Source organism: Sorex fumeus, unplaced genomic scaffold, assembly GCF_029834395.1.
Source record: "Sorex fumeus unplaced genomic scaffold, SorFum_2.1 ptg000061l, whole genome shotgun sequence".
Taxonomy (NCBI): domain Eukaryota; kingdom Metazoa; phylum Chordata; class Mammalia; order Eulipotyphla; family Soricidae; genus Sorex; species Sorex fumeus.
This window is the reverse complement of record NW_026606118.1, coordinates 52,806,055-52,832,052: the sequence shown is the minus strand read 5'-3', so window position 1 is coordinate 52,832,052 and position 25,998 is coordinate 52,806,055. Positions and strand designations below refer to the sequence as shown.

The 25,998-nt window shown below is 39.2% G+C and overlaps 1 protein-coding gene across 1 annotated transcript; it reads left to right on the top strand.

The window, feature by feature from the left end:
• The first annotated feature begins 11,296 nt into the window (after positions 1-11,296).
• On the top strand, positions 11,297-25,242 carry ADGRF4 (adhesion G protein-coupled receptor F4). Its single transcript, XM_056126428.1, has 8 exons — positions 11,297-11,383; positions 12,903-12,957; positions 15,758-15,909; positions 18,175-18,429; positions 19,462-20,841; positions 22,991-23,032; positions 23,610-23,669; positions 25,195-25,242. The coding sequence occupies exons 1-8, from the start codon at positions 11,297-11,299 to the stop codon at positions 25,240-25,242; spliced, it is 2,079 nt and encodes a 692-aa protein (XP_055982403.1).
• The last annotated feature ends 756 nt before the right edge of the window (positions 25,243-25,998 follow it).

The following is a 25,998-nucleotide window of genomic DNA, read 5'->3' as shown; positions in this document are numbered from 1 at the left end:
GTGCATCAAGGGGCTGGAGAGATAGTACAGCAAGTAAGGTGCCTGTATTGCACATAGTCAACCAGTACCACATACGGTTCTCCAAGTTCCACTATGAGAGATTTCTGAGCATACAACCTGGAATAAGCTCCGAACACAGCTTGGTATGGCCCAAAGATGAAGAAGAGATGGGGAGGGAGAGGGGGTCAGGGAGAGAGGAGGAGGTGGTGGTGGAGGAGGAGGAGGAGGAGGAGGAGGAAGAAGAAGAAGAAGAAGAAGAAGAAGAAGAAGAAGAAGAAGAAGAAGAAGAAGAAGAAGAAGAAGAAGAAGAAGAAGAAGAAGGAGAAATTATCTCATTGACTTTTCAAAATCTTTTTGTATTGGCATATGAATGAATAATGTGTATATTAGCTTCAGCTATCAACAAAAACATGAGCATTTTTATATACTGTTAAACGATCCACTGGAATAATCATTTGCATCTATCATAGTACTTTTTTTCTTCTGATAAAACTTTTTATCAGAAATTACTTACTGCTGCAGAGTAAGAAATTTCAAATCTATGACACAGTTTTCTTAACTAGACTCAACATTACACCTCCAGGACTCATCTTACAACTTAAAGTGTGCACCTATAACTAACACATTTTGCCCAAAGCCCAACCTGTGTCTCTACAAATATTGTTTTTAATTAGGGCTTCTATTTACTTTGGGTAAACACTTAGGGATGGACCTCCTGGATTGTATGGTAGTTCTCTATTTACTTTTCTGTAAACATCCATAATGTTTTTCACAGTGACTACACCAACTTCCCTTCCCACTATGTAAAGAGTTTCCCTTTTCTCTACATTCTCAGTTTATTGGCATCTAAAAAAAAGAAGATAAAGCATTTGTTTCAATCTTGTTCAACCAAATGTTGTTCAATCGAGGCTATCAGCTTGCCAAATCTGCTGAGTTCTGAAGGTTACATTCATTCAATGTTGCTGTAACATAGGAGTCCTTGCCTGCGAAAGAGTGACTTGATATTTTCACACTGTCTGAGTTCTGCTTCATTCTTTGCCTGCTCCATGAAGTCTTCCTTGATTAGTCTATCCAGCAATACTGATTTGCCTCATGTGATATCCTGTGATACATCTCATCTCTGCCACACACTTTGTATTTAGTATTTATTGTGTTATATTGTGAACTGACTTTTAGTCTTTCTTGTGCCCATAGAGTTTCTTTTGCAGATAACACTGTAAACCATCAGGGATAGAATCATTCACTGTGTTCGCTCACTGTGTTTCCTCACTTTTGTTTGTCAGAAGCAGAGCAAAGGGCCTTGCACTTAAAATGTGTTCAATAAAGTTCTTTGATCACAAAGTCAAAAGTTTGAGGATGCTGGTTTTTTCAAATTCTCAAATGACCCAGAACATAGTCGGTGACCAAAACGAAACGAACTTTTTGCAAAAATAGTGTCTCCTTGGTTTCCATGACTTTAAAAGACTAACAAAATTGCTTTTCACTTATTTTATTCTTAGTGTCAATCTTCTCCCTTCCCTGCCCCAGGAACATGTATTTATTTCTGACAATATTTCAGTGAAGGTTGGTATTAGATTTGGGGGTCAGGGAGGTATGTAAATAGAACACACTAGATTGGGATACTTAGGACTAAAGGGTGTTGAGACAAGTCAAGCTGGTTCCCCTGGGCAGTGTCGGATTGTGCCAAATTTCCACATGTTAGAGAACGTGTCTTTCTAGGCCCAAATTCTTCATTGCTACAGTCTTCATAGAGACCTGGACAGAGGCTCACAAATGATTTCTTGCCCCAGTCATCACAAAATGAAAAAAAAAATCACTTTGCAATTAAGGTAGGGGTTAGATTTACCTAACTACTAGTCAGTTTCCTAACTACTCTTTCCATGTTTCACATCAGTATAGACAAAAAAAAAAAAGTAATCATCTTTTGAAACTATCAAGACCACTTTGCATTTTATCACCCATATTCTAATTACACGAGTGCAAGAGTAGTTCCAACCCAGAGAGTCCCACATAATCATCTGAGATAAAGAATTCAAGGACAAACAAGTGGCGGTGACTCACTTTAATTGATTTGCCTCAGACAAGAGAAACCTGTCATTTCTCTTAGGTGTGTTTGGTGAACCCATTGTGGAGTGAATCACGGACTTGCACAAGCCCTGCAACCCTGGGCAGTTTTACAGTTCTCAGACTGGCTTCTCACAACAAGCAGTTGGTTTTCACTGGGGCCTCCTGAGCTTCCCTTCTGGAAATGGAGAAGCTGGATTACACCTGCTGACAGGGGACCTTGGGAGGTGTCAGGGCGGGCCCGCGTGATGGTGGGGCACTGCGGTGGGAGGCTCAGCGCCCACCTTCCTGCTGGATGATTCTCCACACCTCTGCGCTAATCTCCTGGTTGCCGTGAGTACTCGGGACGCCCTCCCCCATTCCTTTATCCCCCAGCCGAAAGGATGTTACTTGTGTACAACTCAGACAAGGGGAAATGGGTGATTGATGATGGTATTTTCTGGAATGCTTGTTTCTGCAGGAAGCATCTTGAACACTGTTTAGAAATCAGTTAGCTCAAGCTTGGAGTATATCCTGAGTCTCTTATGTTTATATTCCATAGAAGAAAAAAATCATTTGTCAGATCTAATTGCTCAGTCCTAGAAGTGAAAATACCAAGCAATTTATCAGGCTATTAGGTCCTATTTTCTGATTGTCTCTTTGTTTGAGATATTGAACAAGCAAACTACGTTTTAATTATTCTTTTTCAGGCTGAATGGCAAGCTCTATGTGTTTGATCAAGAATTCTTTGCTAGCTTTTTCTTTTTTGTTTGTTAATTCATCTGCCAAAGTTGTCTTCATAGCAACTTCAAAGGAGATATTTTCTCCAGTTCCTGCTAAAAGCTTTTTGCAGTGGTTTTGAGTGGGGCCATATCTTGAATGACCACGAGCATTCATGCTTCTTGATGGCCTATATTCCTTATATTCTGGAGGCAGTTGTGAGAGTTGCTTCCTGAGGTGCTATTCTTCGGTGTAAGCACTCAGGGGGGCCTTTGTAGAGTAGAGCAATTGCCTGGCATGTCAGTGTCTTTACAATCATCCAGGTGCCCATAAAGAAAGCTGGATGTCTCCCATCTCTGGGATGATATGATCCTTGAAACTTACCAGAATTTGAATCCAGATTGCAAGTCTCTGAAAAGTTACCAGGTTACAAAGAAACTGGCTGTAAGCCATCAAAAACAGCCAAAGAGGAGACTCTCCTGATTCTAATAGAGCTTTTGTTTCTTTTCCCCCAAGGTTCTTTATGAAACAGTTCATCCATGGAAAAAAGAGAAGTGGTAAGAGTGACTGAATGTTCTATTACTGAGGTCGTGAAACACAAACAGCTTGTTTAGCCCTCTGACTCTATAATCAGAGATTTAATTACACTAGGAGTAGATGAAATATAAAGTTATGAAATTAGGTTGAGGAGAACAAGCACACACCCCAGATCAGCACACCCTCCAAGTTAACCTTTCAGAATTGGTCCTTCCAATCCAGGGGGTTGGCTTGGAGAATGAGGTGAGGTTTTGCAGAGAAGGTTAGCTAAGTAGGAAGAATAGGCCCTTCCCTTCACCTGGGGCAAAGTTCAGTGGAGGGTGGTTTATTCAAGACTCTTTAAGTCAAGTGCCTTCATATGCGAAGTGTCTTGAGAGATCACCCTTTTCCATGCATTCTTCCCTTCTTGACCGCACTTACAGTTCCCAGCCTCTTTCTACTTTTCTTTGACAGTCTTAAAGCTAGCCCTGGCTCAGCGTGTTCAGGCAGGCCCCCTGGAGCACCTTAGTCTGTGAGTCATATCCTACCACTGCAGTCAGTATCAGAAATAAGTTCCAGAACCCAAGCAGACTAATTGGATTTTTGAACACCAACTCATTCAGAAACTCAACTCTGCGTACCAGGCAGGTTAAACAAATCAGAGGTGGTATTTGTAGAACAACCAGACTCTTCTCAATGTGTTCGGGGGAACCATGTTTGATGAGTTCTGACTTGGCAGAGACAATGTGGAAAGAAGCACTTGCCATTCTGCCTCTTGTGCCCGTGGCAGGCATTATTAATCTGGCACGACATTGCTTCATGCTGAGCTAGGTGGGACATTGCAATCTGTTTTCACAAAAGGCTCCAAGTAGTTCAAAGAAGAAAAAGGTGGATAGTAGGCAGAGGGCATTTCTACTTGATTTGCCAAAGGCTTCAGAATTATCTAGAGTTGTAAATAAACTCACCAGCCTCCCTGCGATAGAAAAGTCATCTTGTGCTTTTTTTTGTTTTAAAGGTGTTTAAGATGCTGACATCATTCTCTGCAGGTATTATTCATTCACTCGTTTGTTTATTCACAGAAGTTTACTGAGTATGTTTCATGTATGTGTTCTCTGACAGAGAGAAACTTCCTTCTGTGTTCAGCTTCTGAGCAAAGGTAGTTTGATTTGGGGAATCTATTCCATTAGGTGCAGTCTAATTTCTTCCAGACTCTGGACTGAATAATAAATTTGTGCGCTATTGACTTCTTGTCCTGGGATGTTAGAGACCAAAGAGGTGGTGTGGGAAGCACCATTGATGTGAATTCAATGGGAGAAAGTTTCAGAGACACATTTCTCTATGGGGTCTGGTGACATTTTTCTTTAAGCCACAGAAGACAGCAAATGTCCTCTCGCCCCCTCTCTCATCCCCACATCTTTCTCTCTCTCTCTCTCTCTCTCTCCCTCCAAATATGGATTCTTACTTTCATTTAGAAAACTAGAATACTGTTTATCATCAAATAGAAAGCAAAAGTAGATGGTAGTGGGTAATTCATACTTTAGAGGAATGCACAGAGAGAAAAAGTAGGAAGGAGCAAATTTAGGGACTTGACTTTTCTGGGCCCTGAGAAGCTGTCATGCCAGTATGCTTGTTGTTTTTATCTCTAAAGTATATCATATTTCAAATACCTTCAAAACAAGAATAGGAGGAGTTGGAGCAATAGCACAATGGGTAGGGCATTTGCCTTGCACGTGGCCGACCCGGGTTCGATTCCCAGCATCCCATATGGTCCCCTGAGCACTGCCAGGAGTAATTCCTGAGTGCATGAGCCAGGAGTAACCCCTGTGCATTGCCGGGTGTCACCCAAAAAGCAAACAACAACAACAACAACAGCAACAACAACAACAACAACAAAAAGAATAGGAGATGCCTTTATCCAGCCAAGGGAAAGGTTCTTTGTAAGTGTCAAATGACTATTTACTTCTTTATCACACAAAGCCGCCTACCCTGTTGCTTCCTATTTCTTCCTCACTTTTGGTCTCCATTTCTGAGTTTATCTTCCCCAACACTGCAGTCACCCCCAAAATAAATTTCTAGACCATCTGTGCTTGTCTTCCCTTACGTCTCCATCCTATATCTAGGCAATTCTCACCCACCTTAAGCCTCTTTTTTTTTTTTATCAGGATTCACTAAAATAGGACTATTTATTCTTATTTCTGATGAGCAAACTCCGGGCCATTGTGTGAGTGCCTTGAGCTCCTGTAGAAGTATTAGCACAGGGCCTGGCGTGTGATACTAATATAGGGTAATCACCCACTAGACAAATGCTGCTGAGGCACTTTTGATGATCAAGTAAAATGAGCAAATTCACAAGAATTTTTAGAATCTTCTCTATGGATGTGTGTGTGTGTGTGTGTGTGTGTGTGCGCGCGCGCGCGCGCAAGGATCCCAGTCACACTTCACAATGAACCAGTAAACCTCCAATTCAAGAGTTATTTTTAGCTACGTTCACATCACAAAATGATTTAGCTATCCCTGTTCAATTGATGTTCTGGACATTCATACTTACTTTTTTTAAAAAAATTGAATCACTGTAAGATACAGTTACAAAGCTTTCATGTTTGAGTTTCAGTCATACAATGATCAAACACCCATCCCTCCACCAGTGCACATCCTCCACCACCAATATCCCCAAGAGAGAGACAGAGAGACAGAGACAGATACAGAGGAGGGAGGGAGAGAGAGAGAAAGAGTAGGGGGGTGATTTTGGGATTGGGTTGATACAAAGTGTTTCCAAAACTGTTCTTACTGAGGAACTTATTAGTCTTTTCTTAGACCAGTGTTTCAGAGAACCCACTTCAGAAGGTGATACCTTGGCCAAATACACTAGATACCATCTCTGTATTGTAGGCCTACTCTGAGCAGAGAGTGCGGATTTTCTGAATTTATGAAATATTTCTCAGTGTTTTCAAATGTCCTTGGTTTAAGTTTGTTTTCTATCATTTTACTCCGTAGCCTTTGATGTCTGCTACCAACTGTTGGCACCCAGTCATGGAGAGTTACATGAATCCTGGGCATAAATATGTATTGTAAGAATATAACTTTTCTTACTGTTTTAATTCTCCCTACAGAGTACCAAGGTAACAATTTTTTCACCAATACTTATCAGTAAGGTGTTTTTGAACTATACTTAAGTGATTTTTAGAACGAGGGGTTTTGTAAAGACATCATTTTGTTGTAGAAATGAGCAATTTATGGAACTAGATATCAACAAATAGTATCAAGGTAATGAACGCTATTTTACCTAGAATCAATCCACATTTTCCCGACAGGAAAGGACCTGGTACTGATCCCAGTCACACTTCACAATGAACCAGTAAACCTCCAATTCAAGAGTTATTTTTAGCTACGTTCACGTCACAAAATGATTTAGCTATCCCTGTTCAATTGATGTTCTGGACATTCATACTTACTTTTTTTTAAAAAAAATTGAATCACTCTAAAATACAGTTACAAAGCTTTCATGTTTTAGTTTCAGTCATACAATGATCAAGCACCCATCCCTCCACCAGTGCACATTCTCCACCACCAATGTCCCCAATATTCCCACTTTCCATCTCACCCCCCCACCTCTTTGGCAGACAATTTTTCCCATACTTTCTCTCTACTTTTAGGCATTTTGGTTTGCAGTACTGAAAGGCTGTCATGTTTGGTCCTTTATCTACTTTCAGCATATATCTCCCTTCCCGAACAATCCCTCCAACAATTATTGACTTAGTGATCCCTTCTCTATCCCAGATGCCTTCTCTCCCAGCTCATGAAGCAGGCTAACAACCATGGAGCAATATTCTTGGCCCTGTCTCTACTGTCCTTGGGTGTCAGTCTCATATTAAATTATTTTATTTTCCGCAAATGAGTGCAGTCATTCTATGTCTGTCCCTCTCTTTCTGACTCATTTCACTTAGCATGATATTCTCAAAGACAGTCCACTTATAAGCAAATTTCATGACTTCATCTTTTCTTATAGCTGCATAGTATTCCATAGTACATTCCACAGTGTTCCATACATATATGTACCAAAGTTTCTCTAACCAGTCATCTGTTCTCAGACACTCAAGTTGTTTCCAAATTCTGACTATTGTGAACAGTACTGCAATGAACATACAGATGCAGATGTCATTTCTACTGTGCTTTTTTGCACCCTTGGGATATATTCCCAGAAGTGGTATTAAGGGGTCATATGGAAGCTCAATTTCTAGTTTTTTGAGGAATGTCCAGATTGTTTTATAAAGGATGGACCAGTTGGCATTCCTACCAACAATGAAAGAGAGTCCCTTTCTCCCCACATCCATGCCAGCACTGGTTGTTCTTATTCTTTTTGATTTGTGCCAGTCTCTGTGGTATGAGATGATATATTATTGTTGTTTTGATTTGCATCTCCCTGATGATTAGTGATGTAGAGCATTTTTTCATGTGCCCATACTTACTTTTGCACCCTTTTTAAAAATGTCTTTATTCTTCTAATACTACTTTTTGTAGTTATTGTGTTAGATATTAGGGAGACATTTTATTTGTATTTGAAAATTTAGGAATTATGCACATGCTGTAATTCACTTTCATTATTAAGTCTTTATCAATGGATACTCTAAAAATGTGTACTTTCTCTATTCTATAAGATAGCAACCATTAGTTATAATTTCTTCTTCTTCTTCTTCTTCTTCTTCTTCTTCTTCTTCTTCTTCTTCTTCTTCTTCTTCTTCTTCTTCTTCCTCCTCCTCCTCCTCCTCCTCCTCTTCTTCTTCCTCTCCTTCTCCTCCTTCTCCTTCTCCTCCTTCTCCTCCTTCTCCTTCTCCTTCTCCTTCTCCTTCTCCTTCTCCTTCTCCTTCTCCTTCTCCTTCTCCTTCTCCTTCTCCTTCTCCTTCTCCTTCTTCTTCTTCTTCTTCTTCTTCTTTCTTCTTCCAGCACTATCAGTTTTAAGAATTAAGTTTCAGTGCTAAAAATTATAGACAGTGGAAGTGGCCTCTTTCCCAAAGCTTTAGCATTATTTATAAATGCTTCTCTTTGGCTAAACTTTTTTCCATCAAACCATCTTCTTCTGATGAAGACTTGCACTAAACTTCAGCATCAGTCCTAATATTTGATTCTGAATATAGGCATCTTTTCTCCATGATACAAATACCCAGGGAAGGAGAGTTCAATACGGTTGTGAGGAATAGCAAAGAAAAAGGATCGAAGTGACAAGGCCAGTGGGGAAAATGAGCAATTTTCAACTCGATAATGAAAACAAATTTTATAGTCTAGATTTCTGTTTTTCAAATTGCAGCTTACAATCCATTAGAGGCTTGTGAATTCAATTTCATTTTGTGAATTCAATTTAGTGGGTGGCAACCAATTTTTGAAAGGCTGTCAGATAGAGTAGATTATGTGACAAAAATATGGATATATCACTGTGTCTTGTAAGTGGAGTGGATAAGTATTTTCATATAAAAACGTTTAAAATGAAAAAATTATTTATTTTCAACTTTATATCTGAATACTTACATTCATACCCATATATGTGCTTGTTTAGTGACAATAAAAGATCTATTTCTTATTAATTCAAGGTCAAATATTTTCAAAAGCCACTGGTATATATGTAAAAGTTATAGATACTTTGTGTATATGTGTGAGAAAGAGAGAGAGGTAGAGGGAGAGGGAGAGAGAGAGAGAGAGAGAGAGAGAGAGAGAGAGAGAGAGAGAGAGAGGAGAGAAACTAGTGATTGAACCCAGGGCCTTACACATGAAAAGCCAATAAGAGTTACAACCCTGGTTCTCTTCACATAGATATGTATACTGGTTCTTCTGGTATATCCTCATGTGATGATCAGTTTAGAAAATCTGCCCTAAACAATATTTGTAATGCAAATTGCTAGTGTTCCATTACTAGTATTTCCATCTACCAATTCATGCTATACATGAGAACTTCTTTTCTCCCACACATCAGATCATGAATTACAAATAGGTATCCCAATACCTATGCAAATCCATTACCACACTCTTCCTGTAATTTTGCCATGCTCCCTTTTCCTTGCTCAGACTTGCTCTACAAGATGATGTTATAAGTCAAAACACCCTCACCCTGTTCATTCTTTAGGAATCCAGAAACCCTAAAGAAGTTTTCCTGTTAGTGCCTGTCACTTCTCATCCCAGCTCTAGGCTTACTGGAATCAGGCAAATCTATCCAGACATGGAGTTCTCCAAGGACGAATTTAATGCTAAATCTTGAGTTTGTCTTCTGAGTGGCAGAGGACCTCATGTGCTTCTATAGATCAGAGAGATTTTATCTCCATCAGAGCTTAAAGGGTTTTTAAGAATTATCTTTTCACTGACTCATAGTTGATTTATAATATGGGGTTTGGAAACATTATTTTACACTTCTGTATGTGTATGCTTGTAATTACGCTCGCCACCCAAGTTCCAACATTGTCCCCCACCCTAAAACAGAAACTTTTCCCATTCTTTCTCTCTCCTTCCCTTTCCTTTTGCTAGCCTTTATAGTTTTCACCAAATCTAGCAGTTCACTACCAGTTTAATTCCTTTAGTAGTTTATATTCCATGTGTTATTAGAACTATCATATTTTTATTTTACTGTCTTTTTCTTGCAGAAAATAATTTTAAGGGATTTTTTTACCAATTAACATTTTTACATAGAATTATCTTTGTATATAACAAAAATATTAGATGATAATATGAAAATGATGATCATCTAATGATGACTCTTAACTTATATAAGGATCCTTTCTTGGAGACTTGGCTTTGAAAGGTTGAACTGTGAAGTAAAGGGAAGACATAAAAATATGATGAAAGAGTAGAGACCTACAGGTTTTCTGTTTTCTCTGCACGGTGGTTTATTTTTTTTCTACGAGGGGGTCTGAGTGCTTACTCTAATAGCAAACAATAGAGAATAATCATTTCATTTTAAGTAATTTGACTCCATATGTTCAGAAAGTATACACACTTCAGGACAGTGGTTACCAGAAATATCTGAAGATGTTTTGTGATAGCACAACTGAAGAGAGGTTGTTCCTCGGTGGGGTGAGTATAGGCCAGAGATGTAGCTAAGTAGCCTACTATTTATTCATAGCTCCCTCCAAAATAATAATGAAAGTAGCAAAGAATTCTGCAACCCCAAATTTCAAGGGTCCCATTGCTAAGAACCCGCCAGAGCAATTCACAATTCTAACTGGGTTGTATTCTGAACTCCACTTTGTTTTATTTTGATGTGTAGTGCTGGGGTTCAAAACCAAGTATGCAAGACAAGGACCATAACTCCTATAATATCTCCCAGGTACCTTCACCATTTTTGAAAATTGGGTGTCAATTTTGGAGTGAAAAACAGTTCTCAGGAAGACAGGGGCAAAACTTGTTCAATGGCGAAGTCTAAGGATGCAGTATGCTCTGTGGTGATGCTTGCAAGACCATGTGGTTCCATGGATCAAACCTGGGTAGGACACATGCTAGGCATGCACCCTAACCACTAGTCTATCTTCCACTCCAGCTCCAGCATTTTAAAAAATTTGAATAATCTCATCTCACTCTTGCTCCACATGTTGTGTCTCAGTTTCTAAGTTGATACCTTATATCACATAATAATATAGATATTAAATAATCAGATAAAATAATGCAAAAAAGTGCTTAGATTAACACTTGGCAAATAGAATTTCTTGATAAGTGTTACTTGGTATTAAGTAAACTTGTGGATTAAATAAGAAATGATGCCTTGGTAAATATACATCTCTCCTGTGCTCCCCACCTTCCTGCCTACTGTTTTTTAAAGGGTCAACTGCAGTAAAATTTCTCTCTTTTTCATGTTTTAGCTGATCTTGGATGTAGGTACTAGTGCCCTTCCCTTGGGAAGGCTATTTGATCTGATTACTTGAATATCTGTGGGGTCGGCGAGGCAATGGTCTACTAAATATTCCATTAGTTGTGTGGTATACTTTATTTCAGCTGGATTCACTTTTGTTATCTCTTCAGGTGAGGATCCTAATGTGTGAAAATGAAGCGTCAGGCAGCCATGGTTTGCTGTTTAACATTATTTCTGGTCACAGAGTCTTCTCACTATAGATCTAAGTTCCACAAACAAGTAAGTCTGACTCTTACTAGGACCAAATTTATTTTGACTCTTGATCCATGAGAGAAGCCCCATCAGTTCTCTTAATGACTAGATTAATGCTAAACAACTCATGTCACTTAAAATCAATTTCCAAATCATTACAATACTACTCCTTTAGAGACAGAGCAATTTTCTAAAGAAGAGAACAAAGCAAAGGTGAGAGACTTCTAGGACTTTAAGTGGCATGATTGCAAGAGGAAACAGGGTACAGTAGTATGGTAGAAAAATAACTATAAACTAGTGAGAACCTGGATGGTGAGTGTTTGAGAAGAGAGTCAACTACAGGCTTAGGCATCAAATAATTTAGGGTGTGACCTTAATTCTACTTCTTGTTAGTTACCCAAATTGCTTTTCTTCTCTGAGTCTTAATTATTTGTAGCACAATTTTTTATGTGTCACTGATAAAATAAAGCACAGCGGTAGGGCGTTTGCCTTGCACGCAGCCAACATGGCCGACCCGAGTTCGATTCCTCCTCCCCTCTCGGAGAGCCCGGCAAGCTACCGAGAGTATCTCACCCGCATGGCAGAGCCTGGCAAGCTCCCCGTGATATATTCGATATGCCAGACACAGTAACAACAAATTTAATATATATATATATATTTGTTTGTTTAAGCTGGAGTGATAGCACAACAGGTAGGGTGTTTGCCTTGCACTCGGTCGACCCGGGTTTGATTCCTCCATCTCTCTAGGAGAGCCTGACAAGTTACCGAGAGTATTCCAGTCTCACAGCAGAGCCTGGCAAGCTCCTCGTGGCGTATTCGATATGCCAAAAACAGTAACAACAAGTCTCAAAATGGAGATGCTACTGGTGCCCGCTGGAGCAACATCAATGAACAACAGGAGGACAGTGCAGTGCAGTGCTTGTTTTTGTTTTTGGGCCAGACCTGGTGATGCTCAGGGGTTACTCCCGACTCTGCACTCAGGAATCATTCCTGGCGTTGCTCAGGGCTGTGTGCAGGGCAAACACCCTACCTCTTATACTATTTTCCAGTTCCAGTGGCTTTTCTTTTAAATCATCTTTACCTTATCTCATGACTACAAATGAGTTAACTATTCTATTACTGGTTTTCAGTGATTATTCCTAGTATCTGCTAGGTACTTCCTCTCTGAGGATGGGTACTATCCAGTTGGCAGTGGTAGTTCTTTTCCCGTTACTGTTCAGACAGGCAGAGAATAGAGTGGTGCTCTAACATTGCTTAGTCATTTGGGGTTCTCCCTGAGTACTTCCAAACACAACCCACTGTTCTGAACTTCAGAGTCCAGTGACCACTGTGAAGGTTCTAGAACTCATGGATGAGAGTGTGCTCTCTGCCTGCGCTCACAGTTAGGGTTCTTTCCACCTGTTCCTGTGAATCAACACAGGGACCTACTGCAACTTTCTTTCTAGTCTGAGCCAAGTTTCTCTTTCTATTCCCATTGAGTCTCTAAGCTGAGATGAGAGAGGAGAATCCCACAGTAAAAGAGACTCTGAAAATTTATGTTTTATAGGATGGAGATAAACTTTACCATCCTGGAGGGAAGCACAAAACTGAAAGGAATCAAGGTATGTGTCCACAGTACAACCTTTCATTTGGAGATTTAGCAGGGAAAAGAGAGGTCACTGCTCTTGCAAGTACATCCTCAGATGATATGCTTTCAGACAAACAACAATTACTAATACAGTCTTCATGTTTACAGTATTGACAGATTTCCTTGCAGTTATCTATGGCATAATCAATGAAGTAAGTTAGCAAATATTTACATATGACCAAGAAGAATAGGCAAGAGTTCATTTTAAAACCCCAGTGTAAAATCTCTTGGCTTCCATGAGCTAATAAGAGATAAAAGAAGAATGAGGAAAAGATTCCTTCATTTCTTCATTCCCTTAATTCAAAGTTATTTTCAGGAAGCGTACTTCAGTGTAATACTCTGGTGCTAAGAGGTCTTTGAAAATGAAAGATAGGTATTATGAGGACAAGACTGCTCACTCTCAGCAGGGAGAGATACGTAATGGAGGTAAGATAGTGATATTGATACTGATAGTGATATTCTCACCCAAATAGTAGGAATCACTGAATTCTGTATATTCATAGTCAAGTATAGTTTCAGAGCTAAATTTATCTATATTTGGTGGCAAGTACATCCATAGATGTGGAATTGAGAAAGTAAAAAGAAAGAAAGAAAATTAACATCTATTCAGTAACACTTATCCAAGTGTTGTGTAAGATTCTGTCTCTTAATATTTGTATTAGCATTATGGTATCATCGCCAAGCTACATGGATGAACAAAGCTATATGGAGGAGAAGCACTCAGCTTAAATAACTTGCCCAAAATTGATACACTTGGATAAATGTCAAAGAAAGATACAAACCAACTTACTTCCTTTCTCAAAATGGAGCCCTCCACTGAACTGTGAAATACAGATAAAGGGGTGCATCCCATGACTTTTAGCCAACTTGTCACTTGATGTCAACACCTTAATAACTTACATTATCTATTTCTTTCCATTCCACTATCCCAAGGCAACTCTTTCAGGGAATATTTTAATAAATTTACTCTTGTGGAGTCAACATACTCTACCCACGGACCAAATTAAGGCTTCTTCTATAAAGTTTTACTGGCATGCTGTTATCTCTGTTCATGTACATATTCCCTTTAACTGCTTTTGAGTTATAAAGGCAGAGTCAAGCAGTTTCAATTAAGGCTGTATGGCACAAAGCTTAAACATTTTACTCATTGACTAGAGCTGTCATAGTTAGCAAATGAAAATCTAGGATGCCTGATTAAATTTCAGTTAAAGAATACTTTTTTTTGGGTCATGAATTTTTTTCAATGGGTCATTGAAAAGTTATTTGTTGTTTATTTGAAATTTTTTAGTTGATCCTCATTATTTATGAATGTTGTACTTTTAAATTCTAATACTCATGAAATTTGTTTGTACTCTCCTAAATCAATACAGTGTTTTCTCTCTCCATGATTCATAGTAATGCACAGAACATCAAGATAAGTGAGTCATCAAGGTGCATGTTTTCAGATCATGCTGCACAAAGTGGAACTCTGTAAAAGGTTTCTGAATGTGCAACAACCAGATATTAATTAAAAGTCAACCTCATAGTGAACTGGGAGCTCTTCCCTGTTTCATTTCCTGGGGACATTAGGGTTTCCAGTGTAAAATTTTAAGAAGCCCTACTCTAATGTAACCAAGTATTCTTCTGGTGGCCTATGTAGTATCATTTGTTTTTCTATTTTTTATTGTTCTTTTTCATTGAGCATAATGAAATTGATTATAATGCTGGTTATAATGACCTCTGACCTCTCAGTGTAATGGTGAAGTGCAGATAGTGTTCCTTATGTGGTTCTGATGTGCCTTATGCAGGAAGCACACGTGTTAGAAAAGCTTTGCTCACAATCTGTCATGAGTTATAGTGCTGCTGAGTATATTGGCATTGGGTTTATGTTAATGAACCAGTGCTATGTATTGACTAAGAACTCTTTAAATAGAAGCACATATAAAATAGACATATTGACCTCTTGGTGAAAATGAACTTTTCAGAAACTTGCAAGAATGTAACTTTTCATATTTCTCCAAGGAGTGATGATACTGTATTTTCTAGTATGGTATCTGTGGTGATTTTTAACACCATTGCTGTGTAGAATGACAATAGACTTTGACAGTAAAATGAACATTTAACTGGACTTCCTATTTTTATCTTGCAACTCTACTAATCTGGTTCTCTTCATAAAAGCTTACTGATTGTAGTAAATTTAGATTGTATTCTATACTATCACTAATTATCTTTCAAAAACAAATCCAAGCATATTTTATGGTAATATCTAATTAGCACAACACTTGAGGTCATTCATGACAACCAAGATTTATTTCCATTCTCATCTTTTTTCACCCTTTCTTCAAAGACATTAAAGACAAAGACCTTTCTGAATAGCCCCTATCCTTGTGCTGGTCACTCTGCCTAGATGTCAGTAACACATTGCCTGTCCAGTAGGTCTTACTTGTTGAGGACCCCATTCAAGGTCATGTCCTCTGGGACCTAAAAACTTGACCTTATGAACCTCAGGACTCATTCCAACTCTTAGAATGAGTTTACTGCCCTTAGCTAGATATCAGAGAATGTCCTGTAGCACTGTCGTCCCATTGTTCATTGACTTGATCTAGTGGGCTCCATTGACGTCTCCAGTCTCCATTCGTCACAGCCCTGAGATTTTAGCAGCCTCTCCTCTAGGTCTTCCCAACTCATTGGAGGCTCTTTCAGGGTCAGGGGAATGAGACCTGTTATTGTCAGAGAATAGAAATGCTAATTAGGCTATTACTGCTCTTCCTCTTTCTTCCCTCCCTTCTTTTCAGAGAAATGCCTTGGACCTTGTATTGTTTCTTCTAACTGCAGCGAGTCCTGCACTCAGCGGTTTCATGGCAAAATAGAATTTTCATGTAAGCAACACAAATGGCGAAAATCAACTGAAACATGTACAAGCCTCTCTGTGGAAACACTCTTTAAGGTAATGTATTTGCATTATTGATGATCTAATGCAGCCAATTCCCAGGTGATAGGAGAGGCATTTTTTTCAGTTTGTTCAGTCTGACAGTGTTTAAGATCTGGACTGAGCGAACCTACAGAATGGATTCCAGATGTCACCTCCTTCTTTTTTTCTCACTTAATGGCTCAGGTATGTTCTTACTTTCAAGCCATGGATCCCTTTCAAATACTTGCTCACAAAAAAAATCTGATACTTATTTTGTAAGCAGAACATGTTTAGTGGTTAAATTTTAATTTTAAAGATAGATTTGAAGCCTCTTGGACAAATCAGTTGATTAACTAAATGTTTTTCATTTGACATCTTTTTCTAAACCCTTCAGTCACGTGACCAAAAGAAAGGAACAGGAATCCAAATCTCATTTAAGATAAAGTATTCTATAGTATGTTCTTTTGACTAGCAACCATTCACATCTGTTTTTTTTTTTTATTTTTGATTTACACCTGGAGATGCACAGGGGTTACTCCTGGCTCTGCACTCAGGAGTTACTCCTGGCGGTGCTCAGGGGACCCTATGGGATGCTGGGACTCGAACCCAGGTCGGCCGCGTGCAAAGCAAATGCCCTACCCGCTGTGCTATCTCTCCAGCCCGTGGAGAAGCACTTTAATGTATGCTTTCTTGAAATTTTTACAGAGGTTTTATAAAGGGATTTCTGATTAGCAAACATAATCTGGCACCTCTAATAAACTGAATAAACTAGATTTGTAACTAAAGTAATGATTGTCTCAACTTGTTTTAAGTCATTCTGAGATCCTAGGTTAACATATTAGGACACAAAGAGATAAATTATTGTTCTTTTGTTTCTTGGGGGCCACACCTGGTGGTACTCAGGGCTTACTCCAGGCTCTGTGCTCAGGGATCAATCCTGGCAGGGATCAGAGGCCCAGTTGGGTGCTGGAGATCAAAAACACATCAGCTGTGTCCAAAGCAAACACTCTGCACTATCTCTCCAGCTCACAAACAAATAATTTCTAACTGTTTGGTTCTAAACTCTTTGTAATTGCAATTATAATTGCAATTCCTTATCATTCTACTTTTACCAGCCCTACTTGCCAACACTACCTCTGAAGTTCTTTTTGGCTTCTGTTTGAAAAACAAACAAAAAGAACTTTGGAAAGGAATTGGAAGAGTACTCAAAGGGCTGGAGCAGGTGCTTTGCATGCAGGAGTCCTGGTTGAATTCCCAGCACCACATGGTCCAGGATACTACCAGGGCCTTCCTCCCATGCTCAATAGTAAGTCAAGAATAGCTCCCAATTACCACTGGGCGTGGGCTGCAAACAAAAAAGTAGTGCCATCAACAAAACAAATGAACAAAACTCACTTGATATAATCAGACACGTTTTTGTATCTAGAATTTCTCCACAACTCTGGAAAAAGAACTCTTGTGGGTGTATTTAAGTGATAATTGCCATTCTGAAAGCAAATTCCAACAGAACGTGTACTTTGATTTCTGTGAGAATTTTGGTGGAATCTTCTGACATCAAAAGAGCGCCAGACTTTACCCTTTCTATATGTCTTAGCATCCAAATCCCTCTCTGAAGGCCACTTTCCATTCTGCCTGTTAACACCGGGATCTGAGATCTGGGCATTTGCCTTGCACGCGGCTGACCCGGGTTCGAGTCCCAGCATCCCATAGGGTCCCCTGAGCACCGCCAGGAGTAACTCCTGAGTGCAGAGCCAGGAGTAACCCCTGTGCATCTGAGATCTGAGATCTCAAAGCCTACTTGGATCGGGGCTGAGCATCCTCCACCCAGATCCTCTGAATTCCAGTAGGCGGGGGGTCACACCCACCAACTGGCCCCCTGGCGCCATGTAATCCCATCAACGGCCAAGACTCAGAGACTATAAAAACCGTGCGGCCGCATTCGCAGCCGTGCGACATCTTATTATGTCTCATTCCTACTTTGGACAAACTGGCAGGCTACCGAATGTAACCTGCCCACACGGCAGAGTCTGGTAAATTCCCCGTGGCGTACCCAATATATCAAATACCAGTAACAATGATGGGTCTCATTCTCCTAAAGAGCCTTGAATATAGCACTTTCATAAAAATCTCAGGACTAGGATGAAGGAGACGTTACTGGGGCCTGCTCGAGGCAATCGACGAATAACAGGATGGTCGTGATTCGTGATTCTGTTAACACCACGTGAAGTATTAGTGCCTTTAATTCCCTCCATTTGACCCACTAGGTGCTTAACCATCTTTAAAACATCTTTTTAAAAACAGGACACAAATATTGCATCACGCCTTTCTGTAGCAGCTTCATCATCAATACCTCTGCATGTTCTTGACTTCCGAGCTCCAGAATCTGTCCTAGATGCAGTGCAAGGACTCCGCAAGTACTGCCCACTTGATTATTCTTGTATAATTAATGCTGTGAAATCATCAGAAGCTACATCTGGAAATATTGCATTTATAGTGGAGCTATTAAAAAATATTTCTACAAGTTTATCTGATAGTGTTACCAGAGAAAAAATGAAGGTACTTTTTTTAATTTCATTTAAAAACTGGGGATTCTTTTATCCTCAAATCTTGTAGTACAGCTTCAAATGTACTTTTCTATTTGATTGTTTTTGGGGTCATATCCAGTGAAGCTCAGGGATTACTCCTGGCTCTGTACTCAGGAATTACTCCTGGTGGTGCTCAGAGAACCGACCATATGAGATGTTGGTGAATGAACCCAGGTTGGCCATGTGCAGGGAAAACACCCTACCTACTGTACTATTGCTCTGGCCCCTCAAATGTACTTTTTAGACTAAACTATGGTATCAAAACAACAACAGAATACAGCCAGAATTTCATTTCAATCTGGCATAATGATTCATTCTAATTTATGGAAGTTTTGAGAAGTTACGACAACTTTTATACGTATTTTTATATTTTCAAGAACACATCCCACAAACCGCTGTCAGAAAAAGTGTGCTATACTAGGGTTTCTAAAATTTCATTCTGTAGAACATAATTCTGAGGCATCTAACAGAGGAAAGTTCTTTAAAAGGGAACTCAGAAGGAGAACAAATAGAGAATTTATGCATTAGATAAAGTTAATCTTCTTTCCTACTGGCAGGACAGCTCAGAACTTTTAGTATGTTAACACACTCATATGAGAAGGAGGCATGAGATAGGTATGCAGTATTTTTAAAATTTAGGATAGCATTGAATTTACCCCTAACCCTCTCCATTATATAATCACTGAAAGCTCATGGGCAACTTAGGGTCTAGGAGTTACAGTTTGGAAATGCTTCCCAAACACATGAAAAAGCATAGATTAGCTTTCTTCTGATACTTTTCATTTTACTTCATTTATTAGTTTTATCATCCTTTTACTCTTCTCCAATCTCTGAAGGCTTATTAGTGTAAGACTAATGAAAAAATGAGTTTTCAGAGATTTGTGATATGAGATCATTGGATATTTAGGAAATTCATATTTTAGAAATAAACTTTGTACAAAAATGACTTAGTGCAAATCTTTTGCATAATATCCACTATTTTTTATAATTTTTTTTATAATAGGGCTATAGCAAAATTGCCAACCACATCCTCAACCCAGAGGCTATTTCAAATTGGGCTTTCGTTCCTGACGAAAAGGCCAGCTCAGATCTATTGAAGTCAGTGAATTATTTTGCAAAGCATCTCGACATCCATAACGAATCTGAGAATATCGTGGATGAGCTTTTCATTCAGACCAAAGGGTTTCGTATCCACCCTAATACCTCAGAGAAACGATTCAATTTCTCCATGAATGTAAACAATACCACAAGGACCATCTCAGGAATGATAGAAATTCCCAGGCAAGAGCTGCGGAAGCTGCCGTTGAACGCATCGCAAGTCATCACCATAGCGTTTCCCACCCTGGGGGCTATTCTGACAGAAGCTCCCGTGCAAAATGAGACTCCTCCCAAGGCCGTGAATGGCCTGGTCCTTTCAGTGATTGTGCCGCAAGGATTGAATCAACTCTTACTCACCTTTGAGAAGATGAACAAATCCAGGAATGCAAGGGCCCAGTGTGTGGGCTGGCACTCTAGTAAAAGGAGGTGGGAGGAGAAAGCATGTGAGACAATGTTGGATCTGAAGAACCAAGTGAAATGCCGGTGTAACCACACCTATACACTGATGTCATTTTCTATCCTCATGTCCCCTACACTTATAGAAGACAAAGTCCTGGACTACATTACCTGCATCGGGCTTGGCATCTCCATCCTTAGCTTAATGCTGTGCCTCATCATCGAAGCGGTGGTGTGGTCCCGGGTGGTGGTGACAGAGATATCATACATGCGTCATGTGTGCATCGTGAACATAGCTGTGTCTCTCCTGACGGCCAATGTGTGCTTCATTGTCGCCTCTAATTTTAATAAAGAGGCCCGGGACTCCAACTGGTGTGTGGCGATGACATTTTTCAGCCACTTTTTCTACCTCTCTCTGTTTTTCTGGATGCTCTTCAAAGCCCTGCTCATTATTTATGGAATATTGGTTGTTTTCCGTAGGATGATGAAATCCCGCATGATAACCATTGGCTTCACCATTGGGTATGGGTGCCCTCTGGTCATTGCGGTCACCACAGTTGCTGTCACAGTGCCTGGGAAAGGCTACATGAGACCTGATGTTTGTTGGCTTAACTGGGATAACACCAAAGCCCTTTTAGCATTTGCTGTTCCAGCCTTGGTCATTGTGGCTGTGAATCTTGTTGTGGTTTTGGTTGTTGCTCTCAACACTCAGAGGCCCTCAATTGGTAGTTCCAAGTCTCAGGACATGACCATAATTATGAGGATCAGCAAAAACGTTGTCATCCTCACCCCATTACTGGGACTGACATGGGGTTTTGGAATAGCCACTCTCATGGAAGGCACGCCCTTGATCTTCCATATAATCTTTTCTGTGCTCAACGCCTTTCAGGTAAGTTCCAAGAGATAATGTATCAATGAATGAATATTTTAAAATTTTTACTTATAAAATATTTTATAAATAGTATGAAATAAAATAACTTATGAATATTTTATAAATACTATGAAATATAATAATGTATAAAGTAAATATTTTTAAAATTCTGGCTGTGCTATACAAAAAAAGTCTGTGATTTTAAAATAAAGAATGTAAAATGGTCCTCCCATTTTATTCCATAGTTTAGAACTCTTTAGCTGTGACTTTTCTCACCTTCTATGTATAAAGTTAGATTTAGCTGGCCAGACTGTTTGAGTAGGAATATCTTTCCTCTTCACAGTCCTATTAATGTATCTAATGTCACAGAATGGACTTTTGCTAAAGAGAGGACTAGAGGATCATCTTTAGTTAGGAAACTCACAACTCCACTAAAGTTATGCTTCAAAGAAAGCACACTTCTAATCTTCTTTCAAGGAATTTGGAAATTTGGTGAAATAATTGTCATTTTTTATCATGAGAAGAGCTAGCTCCTTTCCTTTACTGCAGATGCTAACCCATCGGGAGTTCTCATGGTTGTTAGTTCCTGTGAAACAAATGGAGAGATAGTACAGTGGGTAGGATGTTTGCTTTACACACAGCTGACCCGGGTTCAATCCTTGGAATCCCATATGATCTCCCAAGGACCTTCAGGAGTAATTCCTGAGTGCAGAGACAGGAGTAATACCTGAGCATCACTGGGTGTGATCCAAAAAGCAAAAAGAAAAAAATAGAGTTGTTATTTGTAGAAACAGATCTTGCTAGATATTTGCTGATCTTGAGAACATCACTCTTCTTTGGCCAATGTTAATTCAAGTAGTCTCTCGTTGTATTTTCTGTACTGATATATCCCATTTGGCAAGACGATCCCTCTAGCAGTTGTTTTACTCGATCCTGGGGACTAAGGAGGTATTTCTGGGAGACTGTCACCAACCAGACTGTCTCCATACACTTAAGAAATTGAAAGTTTGGCATGAACTTCATCTTCATCATGTTTTTAATCAGGGCTTGGAAACCCATGACCTAGTGCCTGATTTGAAAATAGTCTGATTGAAACATAGCCACACTAATTCTTTTATATTTTGCCCCATGGCTGCTTCTGAACTATGATGGCAAAGTTGAGGCCATAGTAACAAGCTGAAGTCTTAACAAACGAAACTTATACTTAACAAACTAAACTTAAAGTATAGTCTATCCACACAAAAATTTTTCTGAAAAAGTCAGAAAATCAGCATCTTGTCACAATTCTCCTATTTTAAATGCTATATGAAGTAGACTTTAAAGAGATGCCAACTCAGATAAAAGTTCTTATAATGCTTTAATAATTCTGGAAAGCATTTTATTTTGGTTTTTCCCTTGTATTGCTTTAAAGATAAACCCTTAACTTAAGGTTTTCTTTAGAAATCAAAATCTCTTAGACTCACATAAATCTCCACAACTCTCATTGTGAATCTGGTGATGATGAACGATCTCATCCTATTTTTACTTTTCAACTCAATTAACTTCTAGAAAATTATATTCTAATTTTTTTTTAGTTTCTGTGATGTTAAAACACATTTTGCTACATACACTCCAATTTCCTTAGCATGCTTTCAATGTGGCTTGCATTTTAAAATTACATACTTTGTCTGATCAGACTACTTCACCATAAAACTACTCTTAAAAATCCAACCCCTCCACATTAAAATTGACTATCAATTATTGTGACTTCTTAGGTGACCAAATAATTTAAGCTTGCAATGATTCTGATACTACCATTCTGTATGTCCTCTCTAATGTTCTTTCAAGAGTTCAGAGGGCCAAGTTGCCTTTTCTTGTCTTTTTTATACCAACCAAAAATTGACTACTACATCTCATTTTTTCAAGACACTATGCATGATTGTGACTTTGATTGACATGATTTCAAGTCACATGTTCTACTATCATGAATAAAAATGGACATTCTCATGAAGGTGATACACTAAAAAGAAAAAGTTGTCAGTCCATTTTTATCTGAATCTATAGAAAGTGAAGTTTCTAATGTCTGAAAACTTGTCTTAGAAAATACCTAGAAGAGTTGTATGAAGGTTACAGTTGGCGTATTGTCTGCAAAAAATGTCCCTCATGCTTCTGTTGAATTTTGTTGCAGGGGTTCTTCATTCTGCTGTTTGGAACGATTATGGACCACAAGGTAATTTGAATTTGTATCATTACCTTAAATGATCTTCCCATGACCAACGGGTGAAGGATGAGGATGATGAAGCTTAGATTAGAGAACTTGCTTAAGAAGAGTAGAGACATGAGGATGGGCAGGCCACTGTCTGTGATCAGGAAAGGAGAGAGCTATTCTCTTTCATTTCTGGACTTTATAAAGTCTGCATGCATGTGAGTATAGCTGGGGAAAGAATAAAAATATTTAGCACAGTTGTTTAATCTTAAACCTATATCTATCCATAGTTTTACCTCTTTCATCCAAAAATAATTTTTTTGGAAGGAATCTTGGGGGTACACCCAGCAGTGCTCAGGATTATTCCTGGAGGGTGAGTCCATATGGAAGACCATAAGGGGTGTCAGAGCTTGAACCCTGGACACCTACCTGCATGCAATGAAAGTGCCTTATCTGTTGTATTATTTCTCCAGTCTCCTTATAGAAAACTGTGCTGAACACTCTGAGGCTGCTTCTACCTGGATTACTGATCTCATAATTTTAGAACTTTGGTCTGGGTTTGAGGTGTACTATTTTTTTTCCGATGTCATTGCTTCTTTAGATAAGAGATGCTTTGAAAATGAGAATGTCTTCACTGAAGGGGAAGTCAAGGATCGCAGAGGTGAGCTGCTCCTTTTCTTCTTAATACTGGAGGATATTGCACAGAGAAAGTGGAAAACAGTCTTCAGGATTTGCTAGCAAAGAGAATAGGAAATATTTCATGCATTTATTTCTTTATTCAACAAATTTGGAGGACCACGTTAGAGCTTAAAAGCGCAGCAAAATATGACATTTCTAGAAAAATTTTCATGTTGTATTGTTTAAAGTTGGCATTTAGATCATTGGGATCGAGCAACTTGATTAGCATTACTCTAGTCCATAATGGTAGATTAATGCTAAAATGTGGGTCTGAGTGATAGTTCAGAGGCTAGGGCATTTGCCTTGTTTGCAATAAACCCAGGTTCAATTCCCGGCATCCCCATAAGATCCCCTGAGCACTGCCAGGAATGATTTCTGAGTGCAGAGCCAGGCATAACCTCTGAGTATTGCCAGTTGTGACCCAAAGAGCAAAGAAATAAACTAAGAAAATAAGAAAATAAAATCTATAAAAAACAAAATAAAATGCTAAAGTTTGGAAATGAGATATATAGGAATTAAATTTTAATTCAGAGTACTCATTGCACAGGTAAAGACACTAAGGCCCAGAATACTTAGGAGGTTTGCTCAAAGTCAGCCAGCTAATCATGTCAATTATCATTGTCCTTGAAATCTTTGAAGGACTCCTTTTAGCAAATAACAGTTTGATTGACTAAAGTATCTTTGCATGTATACTCTGGAAGATAACTTTTTTGCCCAAGCTATCTTCTAGGGTCACAATTGAAACTGCCATCTTTGCTCTATGCATTACAAAAAAGACATTCATTTTCCACCTGTCTCTCAAAAAAAGAGCTATTTCCTTGAAAACAGACAAAAAATTCTGACTGCATTGACACCCAGCATTTATGGTTAGCTAGTAATAAGTATAACTACTAGTATCATAGCTAATCAATTCAAGAGATGCATTTTCTTTACTTTTTAAAGTTTCTAAAATTAAAACTGTATTGTACAATCAGAAAAGTGCCATAGCTTAATTGACAAGTGTTCTTATCTTTGTGTTTGTGAAACATAAAAGTAGTGATGTTGCTTAAACTAAGTGAAGCATAGTAATTTAATTCTGTGTAGCACTGCCAGTTTGGTTGGTATCTCTTGATGTCTTAATTTTTAGTTAATTTTTACTATAGGGCTGGAGCGATAGCACAGCGGGTAGGGCGTTCGCCTTACACGCGGCCAACATGGCCGACCCGAGTTCGATTCCTCTGCCCCTCTCGGAGAGCCCGGCAAGCTACCGAGAGTATTGGATATGCCAGACACAGTAACAACAAAGTCTCCAATGGAGACGTTACTGGGCCCGCTCGAGCAAATCGATGATCAACGGGAGGGCCTTTACCTTTACCTTTACCAAAAATTACAAAGCTGTAAGTCTTGATGTCTTAATTTTTACGAGTAAAAATTATCTCCTTCTCTCTCTATGTGTATGAACATATATACACATGGATTTTTGTCGATAACAGTACTCATTGATGTCCTGTTATTTTTCTCCATTTTAGAATGCATCATTAAGCCCGACAAATGCCTCTAAATTAATGAATCGCTGAGAATGAGATGTGAGTATCAAAAACTCAAGGAGAAGTTTTACTTGCATGATGTACAAACCACTCAATGCCCCTTGTGAGCATACTGTTGCTTGCTGTGTGATGTCAGAAAGGTGTGGGAAACAACAGGCATAATTATCTTTCAGAGAATGGAAAATTTATTGCCTAGTACATGAATTAACTTCTGGCAGTGCTCGGGGGACCATTTGGGATGCTGGGAATTGAACCTGGGTCCGCTGCATGCAAGGCAAATGCCCTACCTGCTGTGCTATTGCTCCAGCCCCGCTTTTTTTTAATCAAGTTCCTGAACACAATTTTTGTATATTGGAGCATTTTGAGGCCAGTAAATCTTTTGATGGGGCCGCAGCAGTAGTAAGGTGGATAGTAATCCAGTAGGTAGCAGTAGTGTACAGCCTGCAAGGTAATTCTATTCTTGGCATTCTATATGGTCCCCTTGAACACCGCCAGGAGTTGGTACAGAGCCCGGCAAGCTATCGAGAGTATCTCGCCCGCACGGCAAAGCCTGGCAAGCTACCCGTGGCGTGTTCAATATGCCAAACACAGTAACAACAAGTCTCACAATGGAGATGTTCCTGGGCCCGCTTGAGCAAATTGATGAACAACGGGAGGACCGTGACCGTGACCGTGACCGTGACTGTGACATGAATGAAAAATATACTCATCATCTTCAAAACCGATGTCATCTCGGTTTATCTGACCTAACCTGCAGCAATAGCACAGCGGGTAGGGCGTTTGCCT

Coding starts and splice junctions, on each gene's coding strand:
- ADGRF4 (XM_056126428.1), top strand. CDS start 11,297: ATGAAGCGTCAGGCAGCCATGGTTTGCTGTTTAACATTATTTCTGGTC. Junction 11,384..12,902: donor GATCTAAGTTCCACAAACAA/GTAAGTCTGACT, acceptor TATGTTTTATAG/GATGGAGATAAACTTTACCA. Junction 23,670..25,194: donor GGAAGTCAAGGATCGCAGAG/GTGAGCTGCTCC, acceptor TCTCCATTTTAG/AATGCATCATTAAGCCCGAC.